The sequence below is a fragment of the Taudactylus pleione genome, unplaced genomic scaffold (genome assembly GCF_031769625.1).
Source record: "Taudactylus pleione unplaced genomic scaffold, aTauple2 ptg000726l, whole genome shotgun sequence".
NCBI classification, from domain to species: domain Eukaryota; kingdom Metazoa; phylum Chordata; class Amphibia; order Anura; family Myobatrachidae; genus Taudactylus; species Taudactylus pleione.
In genome coordinates, this window is record NW_028285128.1 from 7,972,679 (window position 1) to 7,992,536 (window position 19,858).

The 19,858-nt window shown below is 45.5% G+C and overlaps 1 protein-coding gene across 2 annotated transcripts in view; it reads left to right on the forward strand.

Annotated features, from left to right (window-relative positions):
* Positions 1 to 19,858, forward strand: part of CACNA1I (calcium voltage-gated channel subunit alpha1 I) — a 411,324-nt gene that overhangs the window by 141,367 nt on the left and 250,099 nt on the right. For both annotated transcript variants that reach the window (XM_088456911.1, XM_088456912.1), the window contains exon 3: positions 7,635 to 7,732. In XM_088456911.1, the coding sequence (XP_088313037.1) occupies positions 7,635 to 7,732 (98 nt within the window). The remainder of the gene's footprint in view (positions 1 to 7,634; positions 7,733 to 19,858) is intronic.

Here is a 19,858-nt window from a genome sequence, read left to right on the forward strand (position 1 = left end):
TGGCAGCCCCAGTTGCGGGAGAAAATGAAGAAGGAGCCGTTGACGTGTCACGTTCCGCTTCAGCTGACAGTGTGTTCACCAGCAGGTCTTTGCACCTCTGCAGGCTTGTGTCGGCCGGAAAGAGAGACACCACATAGGCTTTAAACCTAGGATCGAGCACGGTGGCCAAAATGTAGTGGTCTGATTTCAACAGATTGACCACCCTGGAATCCTGGCAAAGCGAATGAAGGGCTTCATCCACAAGTCCCACATGCCGAGCGGAATCGCTCCGTCTTAGCTCCTCCTTCACTTTCTCCAGCTGCTTCTGCAAAAGCCTGATGAGGGGAATGACCTGACTCAAGCTGGCAGTGTCTGAACTGACTTCACGTGTGGCAAGTTCGAAGGGCTGAAGAACCTTGCACAACACGGAAATCATTCTCCACTGCGCTTGAGTCAGGTGCATACCCCCTCCTTTGCCTATGTCATAGGTGGATGTATAGGCTTGTATGGCCTTTTGCTGCTCCTCCATCCTCTGAAGCATATAGAGGGTTGAGTTCCACCGCGTCACAACCTCTTGCTTCAGGTGATGGCGGGGCAGGTTCAAGAGTGTTTGCTGGCGCTCCAGTCTTCGGCACGCAGTCGCTGAATGGCGAAAGTGGCCAGAAATTTTTCGGGCCACCCAAAGCGTCTCCTGCACGCCCCTGTCGCTTTTCAGAAAATTCTGCACCACCAAGTTTATTGTGTGAGCAAAACATGGGACGTGCTGGAATTTGCCCAGATGTAATGCCCGCACAATATTGGTGGCGTTGTCAGATATCACAAATCCCCAGGAGAGTCTAAGTGGGGTAAGCCACTGGGCGATGATTTCCCTCAGTTTCTCTAAGAGGTTGTCGGCGGTGTGCCTCTTACTGAAACCGGTGATACACAGCGTAGCCTGCCTTGTAACGAGCTGGCGTTTCTGAGATGCTGCTACTGGTGACGCTGCTGCTGTTGCTGCGTAAGGTGATACATCTACCCAGTGGGCTGTCACAGTCATATAGTCCTTAGTCTGCCCTGTTCCACTTGTCCACATGTCCGTGGTTAAGTGGACATTGTGTACAACGGCATTTTTCAGGACACTGAGGACACTTTTTCTGACGTTTCTGTACAGTCTCGGTATCGCCTGCCTAGTGAAGTGGAATCTAGACGGGATTTGGAACCGGGGACACACTACCTCCATCAATTGTCTAAATCCCACTGCACTAATGGCGGATACCGGACGCACGTCTAACACCAACATAGCAGTCAAGGCCTCAGTTATACGTTTTGCTTCAGGATGACTGCTGTCGTACTTCATCCTCCTCGCTAAGGACTGTTGGAGGGTCAATTGTTTAGTAAAAGTAGTGGTGTTCCTACTTCCTCTCTGGGATGATGAACGACTCCCAGCAGCAGCAGCAACAGCAGCAGCGGCAGCAGTAGGCGTAGCAATGCAGGATCCTCCGGAGGAATCCCGGATAGGAGAGTCAGTCATGCCAGTGATATGGCCTGCAGGACTACTTCCGATCCTGACTAAGGAGGAAATTGACGAGGAGGGAGTTGACGGTGTGGTTTGCAGGCGCTTGGATACAACAGGACAACGGGATTTAGGTGTCCCTGGACTGCTTACGGTCTGAGCCAAAGTTTCTGAACTTGACAGTAACTTTTTATGAACGCGCTGCAGGTGCCGTATAAGGGAGGATGTTCCTAGGTGGTTGACGTCCCTACCCCTACTTATTTCACCTTTACATATGGTACATATGGCAAGACAGTTGTTGTCCGGATTTGGATAGAAATATTGCCAGACCAAAGAGGTGGAATGTTTGGTCTTCTGCCCAGGCATGACCGTGATGGGCTTTTTCATCCCACGGACAACAACTGTCTCCCCCGGAGCCTGATTTAAACAAACCACATCACCATCAGAATCCTCCTCGCCAACTTCCTCCTCAGCGCCAGCTACACCAGTATCCTCATCCTGTTGTACTTCAACAGTGACATCTTCAATTTGCATATCAGCAAGTGGACTGTGGGTGCTCCTTTCAGCACTTGCAGGGGGCGTGCAAATGGTGGAAAGAGCCACCTCTTCCCGTCCAGTGCTGGGAAGGTCAGGCATCGCAACCACCACCACACTTGGACTCTCCTTGGGGATTTGTGATATCTTCTTAGAAAGCACAGTTCTTCGCTGTGCTTTTGCCAGCTTAACTCTTTTGATTTTTTTAGTGGGAGGAGTGCTTCCATCGTCATGTGAAGCTGAACCACTAGTCATGAACATACTAGGGATCGACCTTAGCCGTTCCTTGCCACTCCGTGTCGTAAATGGCATATTGGCAAGTTTACGTTTCTCTTCAGCTGATTTAAATGTCTTTATCAAGGTCATTTTCCTGAACTTTGCCATTTGGGATTGTATGTGCCCTCTACTATGACATTGGGCATCGGCCTTGGCAGACGACGTTGATGGCATGTTATCGTCTATGTCATGACTAGTGGCAGCAGCTTCAGCACTAGGAGGAAGTGGTTCTTGATCTTTCTCTATTTTATTTTTATCGGAGAAAGTTTGGTCCTCCATTTATGTTATATCAATTTGATATATACGTGCGGCTAAACACAGAAAATAATTTTTTTTTTGGTTTGGACTGGAGTGTACTTTGTGGGTTACAGCACCCTTTAACGGTCAAGCCAGCCGGCCCTTTACTTATGACACAGGCGCACTCTTGGCACTACTTTGTTGATGCACGTGCGGCTACTGCGCACACAATTCACAAACACAGAAAATAATTTTTTTTTGGTTTGGACTGGAGTGTACTTTGGGGGTTACAGCACCCTTTAACGGTCAAGCCAGCCGGCCCTTTACTTATGACACAGGCGCACGCTTGGCACTACTTTGTTGATGCACGTGCGGCTACTGCGCACACAATTCACAAACACAGAAAATAATTTTTTTTTGGTTTGGACTGGAGTGTACTTTCGGGGGTTACAGCACCCTTTAACGGTCAAGCCAGCCGGCCCTTTACTTATGACACAGGCGCACGCTTGGCACTACTTTGTTGATGCACGTGCGGCTACTGCGCACACAATTCACAAACACAGAAAATAATTTTTTTTTTGGTTTGGACTGGAGTGTACTTTCGGGGGTTACAGCACCCTTAACGGTCAAGCCAGCCGGCCCTTTACTTATGACACAGGCGCACGCTTGGCACTACTTTGTTGATGCACGTGCGGCTACTGCGCACACAATTCACAAACACAGAAAATAATTTTTTTTTAGGTTTGGACTGGAGTGTACTTTCAGGGGTTACAGCACCCTTAATGGTCAAGCCAGCCGGCCCTTTACTTATGACACAGGCGCACGCTTGGCACTACTTTGTTGATGCACGTGCGGCTACTGCGCACACAATTCACAAACACAGAAAATAATTTTTTTTTGGTTTGGACTGGAGTGTACTTTCGGGGGTTACAGCACCCTTTAACGGTCAAGCCAGCTGGCCCTTTACTTATGACACAGGCGCACGCTTGGCACTACTTTGTTGATGCACATGCGGCTACTGCGCACACAATTCACAAACACAGAAAATAATTTTTTTTTAGGTTTGGACTGGAGTGTACTTTCGGGGGTTACAGCACCCTTAACGGTCAAGCCAGCCGGCCCTTTACTTATGACACAGGCGCACGCTTGGCACTACTTTGTTGATGCACGTGCGGCTACTGCGCACACAATTCACAAACACAGAAAATAATTTTTTTTTGGGTTTGGACTGGAGTGTACTTTCGGGGGTTACAGCACCCTTAACGGTCAAGCCAGCCGGCCCTTTACTTATGACACAGGCGCACGCTTGGCACTACTTTGTTGATGCACGTGCGGCTACTGCGCACACAATTCACAAACACAGAAAATAATTTTTTTTTGGGTTTGGACTGGAGTGTACTTTCGGGGGTTACAGCACCCTTAACGGTCAAGCCAGCCGGCCCTTTACTTATGACACAGGCGCACGTTTGGCACTACTTTGTTGATGCACGTGCGGCTACTGCGCACACAATTCACAAACACAGAAAATAATTTTTTTTTGGTTTGGACTGGAGTGTACTTTCGGAGGTTACAGCACCCTTTAACGGTCAAGCCAGCCGGCCCTTTACTTATGACACAGGCGCACGCTTGGCACTACTTTGTTGATGCACGTGCGGCTACTGCGCACACAATTCACAAACACAGAAAATAATTTTTTTTTGGTTTGGACTGGAGTGTACTTTCGGGGGTTACAGCACCCTTTAACGGTCAAGCCAGCCGGCCCTTTACTTATGACACAGGCGCACGCTTGGCACTACTTTGTTGATGCACGTGCGGCTACTGCGCACACAATTCACAAACACAGAAAATAATTTTTTTTTTGGTTTGGACTGGAGTGTACTTTCGGGGGTTACAGCACCCTTAACGGTCAAGCCAGCCGGCCCTTTACTTATGACACAGGCGCACGCTTGGCACTACTTTGTTGATGCACGTGCGGCTACTGCGCACACAATTCACAAACACAGAAAATAATTTTTTTTTAGGTTTGGACTGGAGTGTACTTTCAGGGGTTACAGCACCCTTAACGGTCAAGCCAGCCGGCCCTTTACTTATGACACAGGCGCACGCTTGGCACTACTTTGTTGATGCACGTGCGGCTACTGCGCACACAATTCACAAACACAGAAAATAATTTTTTTTTGGTTTGGACTGGAGTGTACTTTCGGGGGTTACAGCACCCTTTAACGGTCAAGCCAGCTGGCCCTTTACTTATGACACAGGCGCACGCTTGGCACTACTTTGTTGATGCACATGCGGCTACTGCGCACACAATTCACAAACACAGAAAATAATTTTTTTTTAGGTTTGGACTGGAGTGTACTTTCGGGGGTTACAGCACCCTTAACGGTCAAGCCAGCCGGCCCTTTACTTATGACACAGGCGCACGCTTGGCACTACTTTGTTGATGCACGTGCGGCTACTGCGCACACAATTCACAAACACAGAAAATAATTTTTTTTTGGGTTTGGACTGGAGTGTACTTTCGGGGGTTACAGCACCCTTAACGGTCAAGCCAGCCGGCCCTTTACTTATGACACAGGCGCACGCTTGGCACTACTTTGTTGATGCACGTGCGGCTACTGCGCACACAATTCACAAACACAGAAAATAATTTTTTTTTGGGTTTGGACTGGAGTGTACTTTCGGGGGTTACAGCACCCTTAACGGTCAAGCCAGCCGGCCCTTTACTTATGACACAGGCGCACGTTTGGCACTACTTTGTTGATGCACGTGCGGCTACTGCGCACACAATTCACAAACACAGAAAATAATTTTTTTTTGGTTTGGACTGGAGTGTACTTTCGGAGGTTACAGCACCCTTTAACGGTCAAGCCAGCCGGCCCTTTACTTATGACACAGGCGCACGCTTGGCACTACTTTGTTGATGCACGTGCGGCTACTGCGCACACAATTCACAAACACAGAAAATAATTTTTTTTTAGGTTTGGACTGGAGTGTACTTTCGGGGGTTACAGCACCCTTAACGGTCAAGCCAGCCGGCCCTTTACTTATGACACAGGCGCACGCTTGGCACTACTTTGTTGATGCACGTGCGGCTACTGCGCACACAATTCACAAACACAGAAAATAATTTTTTTTTTGGTTTGGACTGGAGTGTACTTTCGGGGGTTACAGCACCCTTAACGGTCAAGCCAGCCGGCCCTTTACTTATGACACAGGCGCACGCTTGGCACTACTTTGTTGATGCACATGCGGCTACTGCGCACACAATTCACAAACACAGAAAATAATTTTTTTTTAGGTTTGGACTGGAGTGTACTTTCGGGGGTTACAGCACCCTTAACGGTCAAGCCAGCCGGCCCTTTACTTATGACACAGGCGCACGCTTGGCACTACTTTGTTGATGCACGTGCGGCTACTGCGCACACAATTCACAAACACAGAAAATAATTTTTTTTTTGGTTGGGAATGGAGTGTACTTTCGGGGGTTACAGCACCCTTAACGGTCAAGCCAGCCGGCCCTTTACTTATGACACAGGCGCACGCTTGGCACTACTTTGTTGATGCACGTGCGGCTACTGCGCACACAATTCACAAACACAGAAAATAATTTTTTTTTGGGTTTGGACTGGAGTGTACTTTCGGGGGTTACAGCACCCTTAACGGTCAAGCCAGCCGGCCCTTTACTTATGACACAGGCGCACGTTTGGCACTACTTTGTTGATGCACGTGCGGCTACTGCGCACACAATTCACAAACACAGAAAATAATTTTTTTTTTGGTTTGGACTGGAGTGTACTTTCGGGGGTTACAGCACCCTTAACGGTCAAGCCAGCCGGCCCTTTACTTATGACACAGGCGCACGTTTGGCACTACTTTGTTGATGCACGTGCGGCTACTGCGCACACAATTCACAAACACAGAAAATAATTTTTTTTTTGGTTTGGACTGGAGTGTACTTTCGGGGGTTACAGCACCCTTAACGATCAAGCCAGCCGGCCCTTTACTTATGACACAGGCGCACGCTTGGCACTACTTTGTTGATGCACGTGCGGCTACTGCGCACACAATTCACAAACACAGAAAATAATTTTTTTTTGGTTTGGACTGGAGTGTACTTTCGGGGGTTACAGCACCCTTTAACGGTCAAGCCAGCCGGCCCTTTACTTATGACACAGGCGCACGCTTGGCACTACTTTGTTGATGCACGTGCGGCTACTGCGCACACAATTCACAAACACAGAAAATATATTATTTTTTTAGCACTTGGGGGGAGCACCCCTGATGGACAGAGCACCCCCTGGACAACACTACAGCACCCCTTTAGGACTGGGACACTGCACAGGACTTTGGAGTGGACACAGCCCCTATGGAGAACTGACTGCACAACACAGTCCAGCCAGCCCCTATGGACTTTGAAGTAGTGGACACAGCCCCTATTAACAACAGCAGCACAGCACAACACAGCCAGCCCCTATGGACTTTGAAGTAGTGGACAACAGCAGCACTACACTACACTACACTACACAGCACTAACTCCCACCCTCCCTCTTCACTGTCCACAGCCGAGTGAGAAAATGGCGCCGACGCGGGTACCTTATATAGGATCCAAAACCCGCGAGACTCGGAAGGCGGGATGATGACGTTTTGCCTCGATGTCAGATCCGAGTCAGGCGGGAAAAGTCGAGCCTGACTCGGATCGGACTCGGATCGGGGGGGCTCGGGGGGGTTCGGATTTCAGAAATCCGAACCCGCTCACCCCTAGTTATAACACTTTTAAGACGGGTGTAATAGTATAACGTTTGCGTATAACACTATTGCTCGCAATACATCAGGATTTCTGAACACTTTCTGTCTTTCCAGCCAGCTTCATATGGAAACTCTGTCATGCATACAGCTAGGAGTGAACCGTTTCCACTGCTAATGCACTTTTGTGTAACATGGAAACAGTGTTTCCCATTGTAGGTTGTTTATCATGAGTTTCTGGCAGCTTCCAGCTACTGAAATGTGGCACCAGCCTTGTTTATAAAACATCTATATTGTCATGTCTTTCTTTTTACTGAGTTTTTTTGGTATATTATTACAATTTCTCTGCTTAAATTGTTTTTGATTGCAGGATGGTTGAGTATTCCCTGGATCTCCAGAACATTAATCTGTCTGCTATCCGCACTGTGCGTGTCCTCAGACCTCTGAAGGCCATCAACCGAGTACCCAGTAAGTATCACTTTCTATACTAAGGGTAGCAACCTGTGCCTAACCAGTTGTTAACTACTTCCCCCAACATGCTCTGCCAGGCAGCAACTGTTGAGCATGCAGGGAATTGTAGTTTTACACCCTAAACTATCTAAGCCTACTCTACCCAGATATCTCTGACCTTGTCATTTGTTCTTGTTATGGGTGAGAGGTTGGTGGAATATGGGGTTGTGTTATCTGTGTCTGGGACCCCCTTCAGCTCTATGTCTTCATATTTGTATGCTTTCATTTGACATAATATTAGAGCTAGCGCCTACTGCTACAAAATGTCCTGTCGCATTTCTTGGTAACCATATGAAGGTTTTCAATTTGTGTTTAGTAACTTGGCTTGTCAGACCTGGAGCTAAGGGTATCCACTACATGTTCCACCCCCTCTCTCTGTATTATTGTACTGTCTGTCTGTCCATACTGTACTTCTTCTCTCAGGGCCAATTCTGCCTTTAGCTCTCTATCTCATCGCCTGTCTTTCTCCGACCAATCAGCGGCTTGCCTTTGTTACTAAGCCCCGCCCATTCCATGCGTCTTCGTCCAATTGTGTCACGTAAGTGCTTGATTCTTTTATGTACCTTAATGTTTCTCTCAGCTGGTTGTTTTCACTGCTTGGAAGACATTGTGCCTTTCATTTTCAGAAAGAGTTACTGTCATTACATAGTGTTTTGTACATTTACTGAAGGGACAGGCAACCACTGCACTCTAGCTGTTGTTGAACAATTTTTCCCATGCTCAGACAGTCAGCATCTAGAAAGTCAAAGGTTTTCCATTTCTGATATAGACGGTCTCAGGAAAAACTTAAATTAACTTGTAGAGTTGTCAGATCACTTGAAATGCTATAGAAGCTTTCTTATCTAGGGCTGAATGATTACAGGTTAATGCAGTCTATTACAGGGGTATTGGAGATTCTCTCTTCACTGGTGTGGATGGTACTCCAGCCACTAGAGAATGATCAGCACACAATGGAACTCTAATGAGACCTGTACGTCGCGAGAGACGTGATTACAACCTATATGACACGTCGGGAACTGATAACCTAAGAGGAAGATTGTTTAGGTCCTTGAAGTGAATACAAAATTAGAAAGACAGAGCCTGATCTGATAAGAATAGATTTTACTCAGCTGTCATTATAATGGTCTTTTGGCTAGGCATGCCATGATTTCACCTACTGTGTATCCATTTTTGTGGCCTTTCCTCTAGCCTTAACCCTCTTGTCATAGTGTCCATCTGCTCAGTGATTGTAGTGTCTTATGGAGCATACACACGGTCAGATTTGTCAGACTTGTCAGATTTGTCAGATGAACGATTGAACGATTTGAACGATTTTACCAAAGTTTTGAACGATTTGAACGCTTTGAACGATTGAACGATTTTTGCCTGCATTAAAATTAATGGAATCGTCCAAGTCTGACTGCAAACACATCAGATGTCAGAAATCGTTATCTGACAAACGGGAACGCGCATCGTTGATCGTCCATCGTTCAGGTATGTCAGATATGTCAGATTTTCCTTCAGATATGAACGACTGAACGATTTTTAAATCGTTATCATTCATATCTGAAGGAAAAATCTGACCGTGTGTATGCACCATTAGACTGGCTATTTAACATCGTGCAGGATCCCACATAGGCTTCAGACTTAAGTTTCAACATTATATTGAGCAAAGGAATATGCATAAATAAGGACTTTACTTTCTACTAGTTTCCTAAAGAGCTCCTGGCAACCAGGGCCTGGAATGGCACCGCGCAGCTTGTAACGCTGATGCAGAGCTGCCCAGAGCGTCCTTTGGACACTGCAGACAAGCACCCTGCAGCCTGTACAGCTGCTGAGCTGTACTGGGCTGATAGCTCCACCCCCTCAGTTTGACATCATGATGTCATGTGTTCAGGGGCCGGGGTCAGCATAGGAAAATGCTTTAATAAAATAAAATCTAAGATGATTGGTAAATAGGACACATTTTAGCACCAGCAGGGGTTTACTTCAAGAAATAGCAGTGTTATCGCTGATGGTTAACTTTTTGCTGTAATTGGCCTGTTTGTTTTAGCAGTTTGTCAATAAAATTGAGAATTTTGTACAAATACTAAGGGGCTTATTTATTAACTATAGTGCTCTATTAATCTCCATCTGTTATTGCCGCTACGCTCAGTGATAGTAGATTAATTAATGGTGCAATTTATAATTCATATCATGCTGGGACAGTGCATCCAATAAGAGGAGGCTGTATGGGCAATGACTTTTCCCTGTTAAAAACGCTTTCACCACTTTTTATCACAGTGATGGAGGTGTTTATACTGGGCATGCACAAGTGCCAGGTTGTCAGGGAGGGTTCCAAAGATCTCTCTCCAGCAGATAATATTTAAGAATGTGGGGGAGGTGTATCAACCAGTGAATAGAGTGGAAAAGGGGATCAATGGCGAAATTGACCATAGCAACCAATCAGCTTTTACCTAGCATTTCATATAATGTACTTAACAAATGCTACCTCAAAGTTGATTGGTTGCTATGGGCAACTTTTCCACTTCTGTACTCTTTCACTGCTTGGTAATCTCCCCCTGTATTCTGTAGCTACAATGGCATTAGATAGCGAGCCAAGCTATAAATAGCCCAGGGAGAGATTAAGTGGAGCAGTTGCCCATAGCAACTCCCTCCAAGATTTGATACATCTCCCCCTAAGCTTTTCGGAGCCTCTTTTCCACCAAAAATCCGGGTCTAGGGTTTTCAGACATGGTTTCAACCCAGGTCAGAAATCATTTACACAGCACCATTAATCTGGGTTATTCTCAGGTCAGCCCCGTTCACACTGAACCCGGGTCTGCCCTGCTAAACTTGTGAGGTCATAAAAAGTGGGAGGTGACTGCTCCACAACCACCAATGAGCTCATTTTAGGCATAACCCAGGTCGGATAACCCGGGTTGCGCCGTTCACACTGAACCATTACCCAGGTCCATCCTGGGTCTGACCCTGGTAGCTACTTGACCCGGGTTATTTTTCAGGGACCCTTTTACACTTAGCTGTGACCCGGGTAGACCCAGCAATAACCCCGGTTACCGCAGCAGTGTAAAAGGGGTATTAGCGATTAATGGGGACTCAGGTATCTTATGTTATTTAGTGGAATGCAGTATCATTAATATGTCATGTATTCAGTCTTTGGTAAATCGCAAACAAATTAAGGAATTAGGGGCAGACGAGCTTGAAAAATAGGCCCCTAATTGAAGAAACAAAGAACTGTCTTTTACCCTACATATGTAAATAAATTTGTATATACTGTAGCTGTATATAGATTTGAATACTGCTACAATATTGTGCTATGGTGAAAACATATTAGATTTGTAAACAGATGATCAAAGTAGATTTAATTACTTATAAATATATTTAATAGAGTTGGTATTAAATTGAATTCTAAGGCCCCTTGTGCTATCAGTTTGCATTGGATTAGCTCTATTGTATATTGAAAGGACAATCATATAAATATGCTAGATCCTGTGTTATAGAAAGTAGACCAATTCCCATCCTTAATGCATCACATTTATTTGATGAATTATAGCTGATCTTTTTATCCCCATTGGTATCACCATGTAAAAAGCCTACCTGGATGTACTGTATTATTATTTATCATCAGAAACTTGTGTCATGTGCAAGGTCACCATTTAAATGGACACAGAAGAAACACATTGTAATTAGCGCCCATTTAGTTTGGATATATGCATAGAATATATTGCAAGCACACTGATGCATTAATTTCAGTTCAGCATGTGTGTCTCTAGGGATGCAATCGGGAAACCGGCTGACGTGATCCCGACACTCGGCTTCCCGACTGTTTTATCCCGGCGAGGGTTAAATGACAGACTTCTATATGTAGACGCCTGTCATCAGTGGCGTAAGTTCATCCCAGACGCCCGGAGGCAAGTTATAATTTGGTGCCCCCCTCCCCCGTCACAGCCGCTAACACTGTAATGTAACAATTTGCATGCAGACATGCTAGATAGAATAGATAGATGAAGGCAGCAGCTAATGGTCTGATATGGAGCTCTCCATTAGTTTATGGTGGCTTCTCAGGTGCCAGGAAACGGTGCTATGTATTGGATGGCCATCACTGTACACTCCGGGTACATAGTTACAGCCCTAAATGGGGTGAACATGTTGTGGACAATGGAGGAGGTGCCCCTTCAGAGCTGGAGCCCGGCGGCAGGCACCTCCATTGTCTCCCATAGTTCTGCCCCTGCCTGTCATTTTCCCGACGCCGGGAGACCGGCGCCCGGCATCTCGATCGAAGGGAAGCCGGGCGCCGCGAGCGGACAGCCGCGGGGGAAGGAGGGTAGGGTTTAGTGCGCCCGGGAGGACTTAGGGTTAGGAACCCCCCTGGAGGGTTAGGCTAGGGGAAGGGGGGGTTGCGGTTATGCACTTACAGGGGGGATTAGGGTTAGGCACTTGGGGAGGTTAGGTAAGTTAAAACTAACCTAACCTAACCCCCCTAACCCTAACCCTCCTTAGGGGTGTCTAACCCTAAGGACGATCTGGATTTCCAGCGCTGTCGGGCTGCCGTTGCCGGGATCTGTTCATCTGTCGGGCTGCCGCTGCCGGGAATCGAACCATGCGGCCGGCGGTATTTCATACCGGTTCCGTGTCTCTATTGTGTATCAATTCTCTAGTTAGATACACACTTCTCTAGTTAGATAAACACTGTGCGACTTTTTTGATCAAGGAGACAAATGGAGATTTTTCTGCAAATTGAAAGCCCAAATATCTGTGCTGCACATTATGGGATTTATTTTATTACAAGTTACAGATTTTCGGCCACATTACACTGATTTTGCATATGACCACCAACAAGGAGGATGACGTAGTCACAGGAAAGTGTAGCAAATATGGCCAGATTATCGAAAATGCACATCTGCTCGATATCGAGAGATTGAGGCTCAGATTGTCTGTCTTGGACAAACGATTGTATAATGGGAGGAATTCGTTTTTTAATAGTTTTAAACCGTTTTATCGGTGAAACGCAGAAACGATCATTCATACACACTATATAATAAATCAGGCCGATCACCCGATTATTGACAAATCAGCCCAATAACTGGCTAGTGTGTACCTAGCCACCTAGCAAATCCAGCATTGCAATACAAAAGCAATGGGTGGCAAAGTGTAACATTAGATGGTAAAGGCACACACTTTTTTTTATTAACAATGGTTGATATGTGTTTGACTCATTGGTATCTAATACTGTACTAAATATTTGAAATTATTTGAATTCTAATTTTTACAACTACAAGTTTTTATGTCTTATATATAAAATTCATTGGTCTGTTTGTTTGTCTGTCTGGATATGCATTCGGACAGTCCTGCACCGATTGGGATGAAACCAACGTGAGGTGGTCCAGTTGGATCCTGGCCAGGTTTTAGGGGGGTTAAGGTCCCGGTCGGACCTCCTGTTGATGTACGCTGGCAGAACTTTGACCCAGGGAGCCTGTTCTGAGCCTTCCACTGGAAGGCTTTGGATGAAAACTTCACAGAGTGATAACATTGGAACCCAGAAGACATATAGGGGGTTGAGGTCCTGGACAAACCTCCCGTTGGTGTAAGCTGGGCAGAACTGTGACCCGCGGAGCCTGTCCTTGGCCTTCCACTGGATGGATTTGGATTAAAACTTCACAGAGGGGTGGTAATTGGTGTAAGATACCTAACTTATTAACTTGAATATTTAAACCCGGGAAATGCCAGATACTTCAGCTAGTTTATTAATATAGCCTAAAGTGTTTCAACTCTCTGGAACAAAACTGCAAAGGAATAGAAATCAGAAGTAAATAATTATGTACAATTAAGTAAATTAATAGCTAAAGTACTATTCAATTTCCACGAAAGTGAATATTGATTTATTATATATATATATATATATATATATATATATATATAGAAGAGGGAGGCGCTATGTAGTGGGGTATATTAAAGCAATTTAGTAAAGGTTCGTAAAAACGTACATCAGGGAATTAGAAAATATATATCTCAAACTACAGTAGATCAGAAATAGTTTCAGTCCTTCCAGTAGATAAAAACATAATGGGCCTGATACAGACCTGGATGCAAGTAAAACATCTGGCTCAAGCGTCCGATGATTTACTCATGCGCATGCATCCAAGATGCACTGCGCATACGTCCTGATGGCCACTGCTGGCGGATGCAGATAATAGCATTGAGATCCATAAAGCTCTAATAGGCGTTCCCAGGTGGTGACCAGGAAGTTGCTTGAGGCGGCGGGACTCAGTTCCTCTGATCTCGGCAGCCAAATTTCGACAGACAGTCTGAGCAGCCATAGGGTTGCTCGGAAGTCCGATGGTGTGGCCGGTGTACAATCTCTGCATACACAGAAATAAACCAGCACACCAATCTTACCATAGAAAAAATATATTGAAACACTGAGCAGCATGATGCCGGTCACATGTCATAGAATGCATAATGCAAAAAATTCACAGCACATATATATATATATATATTATATATACAGATATGCCCAGCTATAGTGTTGCCGATGTTGCGGCAATTCGCGGCAGAAATAGCGCGATACGCGTGCCAGTGAGCGTATACTTGCTTTGCGGACGCTCCTCCATAGAAATGCATGGTGCGATCGCAGTGCGCACCATAGCGTGGCGTGATGTGTGTGTGTGTGTGTATATAGATATATATATATATATATATATATATATATATGCAGGTTGAGTCTCCCATATCCAAATATTCTGAAATACGGAATATTCTGAAATATGGAATTATTTTGGCATGACTGAGGTAATGAAACCTTTGATTTTTGATGGTTTAATGTACACAAACTTTGCCTAAGGCACAAATGATTAAATATATTGTATAAAATTGCCTTCAGGGTGTGTGTATAAGGTGTATATGAAACATAAATTTATTTCATTTCTGTACACAAACTTTGCTTGAGCCACAAAATTATTGAAAATATTGTATAAAATTACCTGCAGGCTGTGTGTATAAGGTGAATATAACACATAAATGCAGTCTGTGTGTATATTGGGGTCCCATTCCCAAGATAATTCATAATGAAATGCAAATATTCCAAAACACGGAATATTCCGTTATCCAAAATACTCCTGGGAGACTCAACCTGTGTGTGTGTATATTAGGGGTGTGCACCGGCCACTTTTCGTGTTTTGTGTTTTGGTTTTGGATCTGGATCTTTCTTCGTGTTTTGGATCTGGATTGGTTTTGCCAAAACCACCCTTCCGTGTTTTGGGTTCTGGGTTTTGTGTTTTGGATCTGTATTTTTTTGAAAAAAAGCATAAAAACAGCTAAAATCACAGAATTTGTGGGTTTTTCTGCTCCTATGCTATTATTAACCTCAATAACCTTAATCTCCACTCATTTCCAGTCTATTCTGAACACCTCACACCTCACAATAGTGTTTTTATGTCCAAAAGGTTGCACCGAGGTAGCTGGATGACTATGCTAAGAGATACGAGTGGGCGGCACAAACACGTGGTCCCTCTAGCAGTGGCACTGCAGTGGCAGACAGGATGGCAGTTTGAAAAACTAGGCCCCAAACTATACATAATGCAAAGAAAAAAAATAGGTGCAAGATGGAATTGTCCTTGGGCCCTCCCACCCACCCTTATGTTGTATAAACAGGACATGCACACTTTAACAAACCAATCATTTCAGCGCCAGGGTCTGCCACACGACTGTGGCTGAAATGATTGGTTCTTTTGGCCCCCACAAAACAAGCTGGCAATTAATCTGTCCCTGCACAAACTGGCTCTACGGAGGCAAGATGTCGTCCTCATCCGCCTCATCCACCGATTCCTCACCCTCTTCAGTGTTGTGTACATCCTCATCCTCACAGAGTATTAATTCGTCCCCGCTGGAATCCACAACCACAGGTCCCTCTGTACATTCTGGAGGCTGGTCTCCCTGGAAGAGTTGATAATTCATTTTATGAACATCATCTTCTCCACATTTTGTGGAAGCAACCTCCTACGCCTTTCGCTGACAAGGTTCCCGGCTGCACTAAACACTCTTTCGGAGTACACACTGGAGGGGGGGCAGCTCAGGTAAAATAGAGCCAGTTTGTACAGGGACCTCCAAATTGCTTCTTTTTCCTGCCAGTACAGGTACGGACTGTCTGACATGCCTACTTGGATGCTGTCACCGATGTAATCCTTTAACAGACAGACGCACGCTTGTCGCTGCTGCTTTGAGGATGCAAGTGCGGCTACAGCCCACACAATTCACAAAGACAGAAAAAAAAGAATATTTTTATTGTTTGTGGAGCGCACTTTGAGGGTTACACCACCCTTTAACAGACAGACGCACGCTTGTCGCTGCTGCTTTGAGGATGCAAGTGCAAACAATTCACAAAGACAGAAAAAAAAAGAAGAATATTTTTATTGTTTGTGTAGCACACTTTGAGGGTGTCACCACCCTTTAACAGACAGACGCACGCTTGTCGCTGCTGCTTTGAGGATGCAAGTGCGGCTACATCGCACACAAGTCACAAACACATTAAAAAAATTGTTTTTTATTTTTTGGAGCACTTTGAGAGTTACACCACCCTTTAACAGACAGACGCATGCTTGTCGCTGCTGCTTTGAGCATGCAAGTGCGGCTACAGCCCACACAATTCACAAAGACAGAAAAAAAAAGAACAATATTTTTATTGTTTGTGTAGCACACTTTGAGGGTGTCACCACCCTTTAACAGACAGACGCACGCTTGTCGCTGCTGCTTTGAGGACAGTATCATATGCAGTGACAGTAGACTTGTCAGAAATTGTTGGCACGTCCTTCAGTCCGGACCAGATGTCCAAACCAGCCCTTGACTTATGACACAGGCGCACGCTTGGCGCTGCTACTATGTTGATGCACGTGTGGCTACATCGCACACAAATCACAAACACATTAAAAAAATAGTTTTTCATTTTTTGGAGCACTTTGAGGGTTACACCACCCTTTAACAGACAGACGCACGCTTGTCGCTGCTGCTTTGAGGATGCAAGTGCGGCTACAGCCCACACAATTCACAAAGACAGAAAAAAGAAGAATATTTTTATTGTTTGTGTAGCACACTTTGAGGGTGTCACCACCCTTTAACAGACAGACGCACGCTTGTCGCTGCTGCTTTGAGGATGCAAGTGCGGCTTCAGCCCACACAATTCACAAAGACAGAAAAAAGAAGAAGAATATTTTTATTGTTTGTGGAGCGCACTTTGAGGGTTACACCACCCTTTAACAGACAGACGCACGCTTGTCGCTGCTGCTTTGAGGATGCAAGTGCGGCTTCAGCCCACACAATTCACAAAGACAGAAAAAAGAAGAAGAATATTTTTATTGTTTGTGGAGCGCACTTTGAGGGTTACACCATTCTTTAACAGACAGACGCACGCTTGTCGCTGCTGCTTTGAGGATGCAGGTGGAATCTAGACGGGATTTGGAACCGGGGACACACTACCTCCATCAATTGTCTAAATCCCACTGCACTAATGGCGGATACCGGACGCACGTCTAACACCAACATAGCAGTCAAGGCCTCAGTTATACGTTTTGCTTCAGGATGACTGCTGTCGTACTTCATCCTCATCGCTAGGGACTGTTGGAGGGTCAATTGTTTAGTAAAAGTAGTGATGTTCCTACTTCCTCTCTGGGATGATGAACAACTCCCAGCAGCAGCAACAGCACTAGGAGGAAGTGGTTCTTGATCTTTCCCTATTTTATTTTTATCGGAGAAAGTTTGGTCCTCCATTTATGTAATATTGATATATATGTGCGGCTAAAGCGCACACAAACACAGAAAATATTTTTTTATTTTTGCTGGAGAGTAGTGCACTTTGTGGGTTACACCACCCTTTAAGAAATGAGCCAGCCGGCTCTTTACTTATGGGACACAGGCGCACGCTTGGCGCTGCTCCTTTGTTGATGCACGTGTGGCTACTGCGCACACAATTCACAAACACAGAAAATAATTTTTTTTTTGGTTTGGACTGGAGTGTACTTTGGGGGTTACAGCACCCTTTAACGGTCAAGCCAGCCGGCCCTTTACTTATGACACAGGCGCACGCTTGGCACTACTTTGTTGATGCACGTGCGGCTACCTCGCACACAATTCACAAACACAGAAAATAATTTTTTTTTTGGTTTGGAGTGTACTTTGGGGGTTACAGCACCCTTCAACGGTCAAGCCAGCCGGCCCTTTACTTATGACACAGGCGCACGCTTGGCACTACTTTGTTGATGCACGTGCGGCTACTGCGCACACAATTCACAAACACAGAAAATTATTTTTTTTTTGGTTTGGACTGGAGTGTACTTTGGGGGTTACAGCACCCTTTAACGGTCAAGCCAGCCGGCCCTTTACTTATGACACAGGCGCACGCTTGGCACTACTTTGTTGATGCACGTGTGGCTACTGCGCACACAATTCACAAACACAGAAAATAATTTTTTTTTTGGTTTGGACTGGAGTGTACTTTGGGGGTTACAGCACCCTTTAACGGTCAAGCCAGCTGGCCCTTTACTTATGACACAGGCGCACGCTTGGCACTACTTTGTTGATGCACGTGCGGCTACTGCGCACACAATTCACAAACACAGAAAATATATATTTTTTTGGTTTGGACTGGAGTGTACTTTGGGGGTTACAGCACCCTTTAACGGTCAAGCTAGCCGGCCCTTTACTTATGATACAGGCGCACGCTTGGCACTACTTTGTTGATGCACGTGCGGCTACTGCGCACACAATTCACAAACACAGAAAATATATTATTTTTTTAGCACTTGGGGGGAGCACCCCTGATGGACAGAGCACCCCCTGGACAACACTACAGCACCCCTTTAGGACTGGGACACTGCACAGGACTTTGGAGTGGACACAGCCCCTATGGAGAACTGACTGCACAACACAGTCCAGCCAGCCCCTATGGACTTTGAAGTAGTGGACACAGCCCCTATTAACAACAGCAGCACAGCACAACACAGCCAGCACCTATGGACTTTGAAGTAGTGGACAACAGCAGCACTACACTACATTACACTACACAGCCCAGCCAGCCCTAACTCCCACCCTCCTTCGACACTGTCCACAGCCGAGTGAGAAAATGGCGCCGACGCGGGTACCTTATATAGGATCCAAAACCCGCGAGACTCGGAAGGCGGGATGATGACGTTTTGCCTCGATTTCAGATCCGAGTCAGGCGGGAAAAGTCGAGCCTGACTCGGATCGGACTCGGATCGGGGGGGCTCGGGGGGGGGTTCGGATTTCAGAAATCCGAACCCGCTCACCCCTAGTGTGTATATATATATATATATATATACATACACACCATAGATATGTATATATCTCTAAAAAAGAAGATGAGAAACAGCGCCTCCTAGTGCAATAACAACAATGATAATTTTAACAATGATAATTTTTCCACCACCAATCAATAATCACCCCTGAGGTGAGAGGTGTACCTATTACAGTGGTAAAAACCACTATCTTGATCGCAATTGGAAGTATCTTTCCAAAAACAAGGCTCTCCTTCAATAATATTAACATGGGATATGATCGTCCACAGTCGTATCCAGATGTTTCCATACCATCAGATTATATGGCCCTCCTCCGGTTCAGGTCAGGAGTTTTCCTTTTCCAGCACCAATCTGACTCTGTGACCCTCTGTGACTAGTATTACCCCCTATATATACTGTATATATAAAAACATACATTTACAGTATCTCGGGTGAGTCAATGGAAAATAGTGTCCTTCTAAAATACTTATAAGATACTGTATATGCAGGAGTGTATTAAAAATACCATATAACGGGAAACCCCTCCCACCCCCCTCCAAGGTGACTTCCTATAAAATCGGAAGAATGGTGCATGCGCAGAAGAGAGCAAAGACTCCTGGGTGGCACCATCTTTCTGAATACATCACTGACAAGATGGCGCCCCTCAATAAACATTGGGAGCCAGTGCACCACACAGGAGGCACAGTGGTCAGTCCTGGGTGCAGGGTGTGCAGAGCAGTTGCCTCCCTGGACCCATGGCCAGGTGTGCACTACACATTACCTGCACCCATAATAAATATGCCACTGTGTATATGGCTGTAGG